The following is a 10144-nucleotide window of genomic DNA, read 5'->3' as shown; positions in this document are numbered from 1 at the left end:
TCTTGACCACGTGTTGAGCTGTTGCCATGTGATTGGCTGATGAGATATATTCATTTACAAACAGTTGAACCCAATTAACCTAATGAATTCGCTGGTGAGTGGATGTGAGTTGAGAACAAGCTTAAAAACACACTGTATCATAGTTAGTTTAGCTTTGAAATAAATGGATGTCATGTGGATAATAGGACTGTTAGTTGTTTTATAGAAGAGTTTCTGTAAACTATTTTCCTCCTCTGCCATTTCACAAAATGAATTCGTGAATTTAATAATCCTTATTATAACCGACCATTACAATTACTCATGTTTTTCTTTGTCTAAACTAGGCCATGGATATTTGATTGCAAATGACCGTGTCCTATGTGGATCATTTGGCTTCAACTTTTGCCAAACATGACATTTTTCTTCTTCTTGGATTGATTTTAAAATCTAACATTTCTCTGAGAGTTACATTTTAAACCCATGAAACACCTGTCAGGTTTATTTTCACCAAAACCAAATTTTAGGAAACTGATAATCATCTCTCAATCCTTTAGTCGCGTTTAAGCCAAACATTACGTCTGCAAATAAATAAAATTTTAAACTCGAGACACTGAAGGAAGATTTCTTTTGTTTATTGCAAAATTGTTTCAATTTTCTTATTAAAACTCACTGGCATTCAGTTGATTTGACGATAACAATAACTCATAAACGTCTCTTGATTCTCCGATGAATGCTCACAGTTTTTGAAAAATAAAACAAACCGTGCACCACAATAAAAGCGGCACTGACAGATTCAAAAAAATTTGGACTCATCTTGCCGTGTAACTGAAATCTGACTCACTGTAACTCAAACCTGCATGGGACAGCGCAGCAGCATTGTGCAACAGCAAAACTCCTAATCTCTGCCTGGGGACAAATTACATTTGGGCTGTAATATTATCTAAATAAGGAATAATTTGTTTCATAACTTCGGTAGAAAACTCAATCACAGGAGAGAGCAGAAAGAAAGCAAACACGGAAAACGAGATTCCACAAGATCAGATCTGGATTGAGTTTAATTTAATAACTAAATTTCTTCCTGAATAACTTATGAATTCCTCGCCATCTTCTAGATTAGATTCTGCGTATAAAAATACTGCTTTGCCTGCTCTGCAGCGTCAGAATCGTCTCATCTGCCTGCGCTCTTGTCTTCTCTGCTTCTTCTCGTTCACCTCCTCCGGCGCCGACGGGCTTTCTGCCATAAACCAGGGGCCCAGGAAGTTTACCCACAGCAAGTAGAGGGCACGGGCCGGGGCCTGGCACACACACAGAGGACAAACTTAAATTATGACGTGTGTGGAAAACAAAATGAAAAGAAGTCGGGACTACAAAAGCTCTTACCAGCAGCCAGAGATACCAGAAGTAAGAGGAGATGGTGCTGAGCACTTGCACTATGGCTGTGAGCAGGATCACGTCCTTCAGGTGTCTAAAACCAGAATTAATCATCACTGAAAAAGAACATGTGACCACAGCAAAGGACAGAGCTCTCATCAGGCAACCTGGACCTTTGCACACGTGCCACGGTTCAGGTGGTTTCCAGCAAATGTTTCACCTTGAGCTCCTCGAGGCGTTACAGTAAAGCCACATTCACAGTCTCATCTTGGAGTCTCGACATGGAGTACAACCACATGAATGTCTTTTGGGTTTTTTTAAAGTACAAGCGTGTTACTGGCAACACTCCTGACCTCAGGCGCCACCTTCAGGCCTGCACACTGGACTCTTCCTATGTTTTCATCCACAATGAGGTTCCTCCTCACAAAAAAGTCAGGTCGGGCAGACACAGAGGTTGATGATTTGTGATGGACAATTTAGAGGTCCATCACCACTAGAGATTCTCTATTGATGTCTGGAGAAGACAGCGTTGTACGGGACAGCAGCCAAATCTAAATCTGGTGAAGCCTTTGCTTGAAATTGAACTACTTTTATAAAGCGCTCAAAAAGATGAACTTTTTAAATCAGACTATAGCATCAAGTCAGTTAAAGTTGTGGGATATTGATCTGGTCAGGATGTTAATCGGTTTCAGCTGCTTTGGTCTTTATGAAATTATCAACAGGTGCACTAGAGGGGCGACGATGAGCCTCCTTTCATTTGTTGAGCAGTATATTAATTGTGTCATTTTATTTTTTTCAAAGACAAAAATGCTGTGAGAGCTCACGCATGTTGTTAAGTGGAAAAACACCAAAAACTCTGTTTAGTTTCCACAATGCACAAGTAGGACAGATATACCACCGCACTTCAACAAAAGCTGGAAATGCCTCACACACCTCACTGGACGGTGTGAGACATCTTGGAGGGATGACTTACTCTGCCATTCCCTGCTCCATGTTTAGGTCTATCCCTCCGTCCAGGAGACTTCCGTCGTCAGCAAACGCCGGCTTGGCCATGGCTGCCATGGAGCGGTAACTCCCGACGTACACCGCCAACGCGAACACGAGCAGCAACTGCCAGAGGAGTCGTAGAAGAGTTTTAAAGCCAGAAACATTCAATCCTATTTGCGGACATTCACAGTTTAAATTATGGTCTTTAAATAAACTCACCCATGTCCAAAATGTGGACGAACTGTAGAAAACCAAGAAATTTACAGCGGCGTATATCGCCTGCAGAGGAGCACAAGAGACCTGCGATCACTATTTCAAACAAATTATGAATTACATTTTTTAAATAAAAAATGCACCTAAATCAATATAAAAACACCCAAATCCTACAGTCAGGACTTAAACTGATATTAGATCTGAGTGTCCCAAATAGTCAAAGCCTCAGAAAATGAAGTGTGAACACGCTTTGATCCCCTACGAATCAATTTCTCACCCTGGAGACCCTGTAAAGGCCTGAAAACATGACTGAAAACATCCAAAAACAACACAGAGCCTCTTACATTCGCTCCGAGGATGACTCTCGTGTAGAACTTCAGAGTGGCTTCATTCTCCTCGTAGATCTGCTTCTTTCCCTTCGTGCCAACTTTACCTTTGGGCTGATGGGCAAAACACAGAGGGCAATGACAGCGTTACCATACGTATCCAAGCATTTTAATTAAGGCAGGCGCAAAAGCTTTCAGATACTTCTTTCTTACTGTATGGTGTTCGGCTGGATCTATCAGCTTCTACCATAAATATCTGAAATAGAAGAACTCAACTCATCTAAAGCACCAATGTGTGTACGTCTTCAGAGTTATTAGATCTACAACTAGGTAGGGAACAATATCTTAAAATGAGCAGGTAATCTTAGCGAAGATGTCACCTCTGGACTCGAGCTTCTCTCCAGTGATGATAAAGCACCACAAGACAGTAACACAGTGGTTGTTCCACTGGCCCCACTTACATTTGGACATAAAGCATATGGACTAGGGCTGTGCGATATGACCAAAATCTCATATCCCAATATAAAACATCTATCGTCCCAATAACGATATAAATCACAAAAAATTTAATATTTTCTGTCAATTCTGTGAATCTCGGGTAGGTGAAGTGTTTCCAGCTGGGCGTCATGTACCTGGAGTCGAGTGTTTTAACCGATGCATGAAACTACACATTTTTAGACATAAGTTGTAACGGCCGCCGTTTTCTTTGTGAGTATTTATTACATGGCGTGCTCCGGGGAAAAGCCTGTTCTAACGTTTGAGTCTAGGGTTTATTTTTTAGCACCTGACGACTCTTTTTTTGCTTCTCATCCGTCAATACTCTGCATACTTTTTCACGTGATTCCGTTTATTTTGAAAGGTCTCAACAGGATCTTGAGCTTTATTGTGAAAGGTTTATGTGGAAAATAAACAAGCGGACATGCGATGGTTTTACCGTCGTTGTTGCTAAGAACAACCCATAAAAACAGTCGCTTGTCCGTCTGTAGTGTGGTTATATAAAATATAAGAGAAAGAGAGAACTTTAAGAAATTAATATAGCCACTACAGTGACCATCAAAACGATGAAAAAATATTGCCGTAAACAGTTTATTTTGCGACACCAGAAACAAACGATAGCGTAAAATGAAACATAGACGTTTTTATATCGTCATCCGATATATATCGTTATATGAACAGTCCATATTATGGACTACATTTTCCCCAAAATTAATGTAAACACTTTAAAGCACATTTTTCACGCTTTTCCAACCAGCCAGAGGAGCCATTCCAGCCAAATATTGCGAGTTTTCTAACACGTCTGGTTAAGAAATGGCATAAAAAAATGTTTTTATTCAAAAAGGGCGCCTTTACTCCAGTCTTTAAGGGGCAATAGAAAACCGTTCAGTGCCTTTGCAATCCCGAAAAATGCGCTGTTATGATGTCGGGGCAGCATGGGTATGAGCAACTTGTTTTTTGCCGATGCCATGATGCCACCCTGGGCAACTGCCCATGTGGCCCATATCTAAAACCTCTTCTGGTTGTACGATTTACAAATGCGTGAGCATACACTCAGAACGTTAATTCACTTCTTCAGTCTATTAAATACAACGTTACTGTGATATAAAAAAAAAAAAAAAATTAGGTTTAAAATTAGGAAGGAACACAGATTAAAGCTTCCACTCACATGAAACCTTTTCATTATGTTTTCAACTGATGATATCTGACATGATGCACAATAACTAAATATCAGTGTAGGGGTACAGTATCAGTAATGAATGAAGTGTGAAGGTTTTAGCAGATAAATGTAAACGTCTTTGTCAAGATCAATTTTGTCTTCAATGTAAAATATGATTTTAATGCACATTTTTATGTGATTACATTAAAAGTTTGCCTTTGCTCTGTTTATTGTTCCCTCTGCAAAAATACAGGCCCAAATCAAAAGATGTTTAAATACCTTCTTCTTCTTCTTCATTTGCTTCCGCATCATCTGCCTCCAGCTCACCCTATCCCTAGCATCCCCCTTATCACACCAACACTCTGTGCGTCCTCCTTCACTACTGTAACTCTGATGTACTCATTTCTAATCTTGCCCATCCTGGTCACTCCCAATGAAACTCTTAGCATCTCCATCTCAGACACCTCTACCTCCTGCTATTCTTCAGCCACAGATCATCCCTGACACTCATCTACACCTGCTCTACTCTCTTCTTCACCTCTCTCCGTTGCCTTGTATGACTGACTCCAGGTATTTAAACTCATCTACCTTCAGTATCTGTCAAACCTTTTGGCTGGCTTGTGCCTGTCTGTATGAAACGCTTCTCCCATACTGCCGATACCAATTCTTTTAACCTGTACAGGCAGCTTATGTAGGGAAGAGCAGTGTGTCATGATTTATGACATGAATCATCATCAATTTGCATATTCTGAACACATTTTAATGACCACCAAATCACTGTGATTTTTACTTAGTAAAATGAGTTAACACAACAAAACACACCTTTCAGCTTTTCATGTATTTTGGGGGCCTGGAGTGTAAATGCGCCTGTCTCTACAGCACTTTGGGCTTTAGGGACAGGGCAGCTTCTGTGGTATAAATGTGGCCATAAGGTGTAAATAAAATAAAACAGACATGGGACTCAAAACGAAAAGGTTCAGACATTTTTTCATAGTGTATGTTTGAGGTATTTCTCTTTAATTTCCCCCCATAATTATGATAATAATTTAACACAGCTGAACTTAATCGGATAGAAACAAAGTATCCGCGCTAGTGTCCAATACCAGCGTCGGTATCGACACTCCCGATACATGGATCGATCCCTTCCACCTCTACTGCATAGCAGCACGCGTGAACGGAGCCGGGTGGGAGAGATCAAACGTGAGAAAGTGACAGAAATCAGATTCTTGTGTTGATTTTGTTTTCACACCATCGCAGAACAAACCGCAGGCTTCTGATGCTCTCTGCAGCTGAGTCGGTGCATCAGCTGCGGTACAGCATTGAGGAAATGTGGAAGTGAATTACTCAGCTCTGCCGCATGTGTGTGTGCCTCACCGCCATTCGCTCTCCGGACCGGTGCTGCTGCTGCTCTCCTCCGCTGCCGTCTTCTTGGACATCGACCTCCGAGCCGCCGCTGCCGCTCTGCTCGTTACTGCATTAAACCCGTCTCCCTGCTGTCCAGACTCTTGAAACACATCAGCACTCACGGCTTGTGCGGGGTATGGCAACACATCCGGCGCACGATTATGGCATCATCAGCTCCATTTCCGTCCCCTGTGTCTTTGCGTAATCGTTGTGTAGTTTTTTTCTGTTTGTGTTTTTTCAGGAGTGCGCAGCAGCGGCTCCAGTAAACTACTGCCATCTTTACCTCAGCTTAACAGTTCAGATTTTGGGCCCAGACAATGGCTGGCGACAACGAGGACACCGCCCTGAAAGAAGCCAGGAGACGCGAGCGTCAGGTAACTTTGGAGAATACTGACTCGGACATCGGGTTTTGCGGCTGGCTGCTGGTCGGCCTCTCCCTCCTCCTCGTGCTGCTCACCCTGCCCTTATCTATCTGGATGTGCATCAAGATCGTGAAGGAGTACGAGAGGGCCATTATCTTCCGCCTGGGGCGCATTTTGCGTGGTGGAGCCAAAGGACCGGGTTTGTTCTTCATCGTGCCGTGCACCGACAGCTTCATTAACGTGGACATGCGCACCATCACCTTCGACATCCCACCTCAAGAGGTTCTGACCAAAGACTCGGTGACAGTGAGCGTTGATGGCGTGGTCTACTATCGCGTCCAGAATGCTACCCTGGCTGTGGCCAACATCACTAACGCGGATGCAGCCACGCGCCTGCTGGCCCAGACCACCCTGAGGAACGTGCTGGGCACCAAGAACCTGGCCGAGATCCTGTCCGACCGCGAGGAGATCGCGCACAGCATGCAGTCCTCACTGGATGACGCCACGGATGACTGGGGAATCAAGGTGGAGAGGGTGGAGATCAAAGATGTGAAGCTGCCCCTCCAGCTCCAGAGAGCCATGGCGGCTGAGGCAGAGGCGAGTCGCGAGGCCAGAGCCAAGGTGATCGCCGCCGAGGGGGAGATGAACGCGTCGCGGGCGCTCAAGGAGGCCTCCCTGGTGATCGCAGAGTCTCCGTCCGCCCTGCAGCTGCGCTACCTGCAGACCCTCAACACCATCGCTGCCGAGAAGAACTCCACCATCATTTTCCCGCTGCCGCTGGAGATGATGCAGGGCCTCATCAAACACTGAGGAGGCTAAAATCCACACACTAACACAACACGCATCACCTGACATATTACACAGTCCCTCCCTCTGTTAGGCATTCCTCTGTAACCATCAGGTAACCGAGTGGGCTTATTTTCAAGGTTTCCTATTAATAAGCCACGAATTAGTAATTATTAGTGTGGCACAGCTGATAGAATGTTGTTATATATAACACTGCTGGGGTGGGTTTTATTGTGAATTTCCACTTGTGGTGTTTTGCAGTGAACCATGGCAAACACACCTACAGCAGCTCGATTTACTGCTGTAGAAGCCTTGAGGAAAAGCCTAAGCCAAACCCCTTTTTTACATAGCAGGGATTGAAACCCATAATTAATTATATTAGGGCATTTTACAAGATATGTCATAGATTTAAAAAAAAAAAGTAAACTGGGATGAACACAAATAGAGTCATTATATTAAAAAAAAAAAAGCAGTCATAAATGACTCCAGTCTGTCATTTACATAGCTCTGTGGCTGTGGAATTAAACCACTAGTGCTAAGATGATGCTTGGTGAGTTGCTCCCTGTGGTTTATAATACACTGAATTGAGACGGTGGCATTTTTATTTCCTTGTTTCAGCTGAACCCAGCCTGCTGTGTTTAACCAGCAGCAGCACTCGCACATAGATCAGGAAATAATAACTATATTTTCTTTTAGCAAAGCAAGTTTGCTTGCTTCACTTTGCTGTTTAGCTGACCAGCCTCAGCTCTCCATCAGCTCTTGTCCATTCAGCATGCTCGCTCAGTCAGTCCAGAGCCGGAGGTGCCAGACGCCCAGCAAAATCTCCAGCGGCTGGCTCGGCGTGCCTGCCAATAGCTGACCGCTGACTGAATTCGTAAATTGTGTATGAGCCTTAAACCAAATCAGCGAGAGTGCAGTTTAACTCTTATCTTGTTACATTTTTGTTACAAATGTAGAAATTGTGAGTTTAAGTGCCTGATAGATATGTGGTCTACAGCTACACACACACACACACACACACACACACACACACACACACACACACACACACACCCTGGTCTATATATTTCTCAGCACTGTTCCAGCTGCCAGCATCTCAGTGCTGCAGTTATTTAAAGTGTTTTCATTATATAAGTATTCTGACTGTACTGCCTGTTACTATTGCCAAAACCTTACTGAATGTGTTTTAGACTAATTTTAAGTGTAAAACTCAGACTAACCTTAGACCTGACATCATCGTTGTTACCTTTACCTTTAGTCTCTCCCGCTCGTTGTATGTGATTGTGAGGATGAAGGACAAAAAGCTGACATGTTTGTGTGAAATGTTGAATTTGGGCTTCAAACCTTGAATGCTGTGAATATTGTTAATGTAATGTATTCCTGCCGATGTTGAACTTTGCTCTACTGACCATGAAGAAGCAGGGAGTCGTGTTAGAATAAGCTGGTCAGAAAGCGAGGATCAGTCAGAGTTACCAAGTAATTATACAGAAACATACACACGCACCTTTTCTCTAGTTGCCACTATACTACTACATTATAAGCTGAAACAAGTCGATGGTTGCTGAACTTGTAACGGGTGGACAAGCGGTTCAAACACCCACAGATTCATCTGACACAGTCAGAAGATGGGCCTGAGCAGCCACACCTCAGTACATGGCTGTCAGTTGTTTCTTTTATTTTGTTCATCCCGTCAACCTGTGTGGCTTCATTGTCTGCTTAGGTGAAGCAGAGGCTGTAAATCTTACAACCAAAGGCCTTAATGTACTGACATGTATTCATTTTACAGTCCAGTATCACTCTATGCACTTCTATACAAAGTTATCTAAAGAAGTTACTTTACCTATTTTATTTTTTTTAATGATATTTTGTCACTTGCCCTCGTTGTGGGTGTAACAAAAGCCAAATACTAGCCTTTGTATTAATCTGTATTAATCTGTAGTATATCTGCAGTTTGCATGTGTTTCCCTCTTTTTAGCATTTCAAGAACAGAGTTTCTAAATGTAGCTTGCATTGTTTAGTCTGTCTGTGATCAAGCAGTGTTTTATATATAGAGACCTGTGAAGTTTATTATAGTTTTGCTGTTGCCTCACGAAGGGCTCGGTTTTGTGGGACAAACAGGTTTAAGTTACCTGTCGCTGCAGGATACAAAGGCTGTGACATTATACTACAGTAACTTTTATCTCTTTTTTTGCTGTTACAGTGAAAGAGGAGTATCAGATGCTGTGGAGCTTATGTTAAGTCAAAACATGTGTGTTGAAGTTGGATTCAGGATTATTGTTGGTGTTTGCTTTGCTGTTGTTGGTAGCTAACATCATTTTTGGTAGTTCATTGACGAACGTATATGATTTTTTCTTGAGATATGTATATGACAGATAAAGGTGACAAATAAAGAACTGACTGAAAAGCAAGTCTCATCATTTGGCAGCTGTCTTCAAACACAGTAGGGTACTAAACTGGACAACTTATGAACAACTGTATAAATTAGCTTTAATTTAAATGATCGACGGGACAAAAAAACTTTTTTTGATTGTTTTTTTTTTATTATTAAAAAAAACATCACATTCTCTCAACAGCCACTTTATTAGATACATTTCAGCAGCACTGGGTTGGACCCTCTTACTTTCAGAGCCTCTTTAATTCTTCATGGCACAGATTCAACAAGGTGCTGATTTCTCTGGGATTTTGGTTCATGTTGATGTGATAGTGTCACACAGATTGGTTCATCCATTGCAGCAGAAATAGAGACTCCTGAGATCAGACTCGTTTCCACTCTCCTGTTGTTCAGTTAGTGAGTCCATATGAATTACAGCCTTGGTTTCCTGTGGCACTCGGTGCGGTCTTCTGCTGCTGTAGCACATCTGCTTCAAGGTTCGACATGTGTGTCCACAGATGCTCTTCTGCATACCTTGGCTATAACAAGTGGCTGCATTTTTGTCCGGAGAACTGCTGCTCATTGGATATTTTCTCTTTTTCAGGCCATTCTTTGTCAATCCCATTAGATCAGCAGTTTCTGAAATACTCTGTCCAGCCCCTCCAGCACCAATAGTCATGCCAGGTTCACT

General features: G+C 42.6%; 2 protein-coding genes across 2 annotated transcripts; one reads left to right on the top strand and one right to left on the bottom strand.

Moving 5' to 3' along the window:
- Window positions 1-595: 595 nt before the first annotated feature.
- tmem208 (transmembrane protein 208) lies at window positions 596-6088 on the bottom strand. Its single transcript, XM_084936003.1, has 6 exons — window positions 5905-6088; window positions 2895-2990; window positions 2557-2616; window positions 2324-2460; window positions 1360-1444; window positions 596-1274 (listed from the first exon to the last, which is right to left on the bottom strand). The coding sequence occupies exons 1-6, from the start codon at window positions 5908-5910 to the stop codon at window positions 1137-1139; spliced, it is 522 nt and encodes a 173-aa protein (XP_084792129.1). The 5' UTR covers window positions 5911-6088; the 3' UTR covers window positions 596-1136.
- A 60-nt stretch (window positions 6089-6148) lies between these two features.
- On the top strand, window positions 6149-9486 carry LOC146394015 (stomatin-like). Its single transcript, XM_084935872.1, has one exon. The coding sequence runs from the start codon at window positions 6252-6254 to the stop codon at window positions 7104-7106; it is 855 nt and encodes a 284-aa protein (XP_084791998.1). The 5' UTR covers window positions 6149-6251; the 3' UTR covers window positions 7107-9486.
- Window positions 9487-10144: the final 658 nt, after the last annotated feature.

This window comes from Perissodus microlepis, chromosome 1 (assembly GCF_051167445.1).
Source record: "Perissodus microlepis isolate ML-2025 ecotype Zambia chromosome 1, ASM5116744v1, whole genome shotgun sequence".
Classification (NCBI taxonomy): Eukaryota; Metazoa; Chordata; class Actinopteri; order Cichliformes; family Cichlidae; genus Perissodus; species Perissodus microlepis.
The sequence above is the reverse complement of the archived record's forward strand: the minus strand, read 5'-3'. Positions and strand labels throughout refer to the sequence as shown.

Coding starts and splice junctions, on each gene's coding strand:
- tmem208 (XM_084936003.1), bottom strand. Junction 2,617..2,894: donor GAGTCATCCTCGGAGCGAAT/GTAAGAGGCTCT, acceptor GCTCCTCTGCAG/GCGATATACGCCGCTGTAAA. Junction 1,445..2,323: donor ATGGAGCAGGGAATGGCAGA/GTAAGTCATCCC, acceptor TTCTGGTTTTAG/ACACCTGAAGGACGTGATCC.
- LOC146394015 (XM_084935872.1), top strand. CDS start 6,252: ATGGCTGGCGACAACGAGGACACCGCCCTGAAAGAAGCCAGGAGACGC.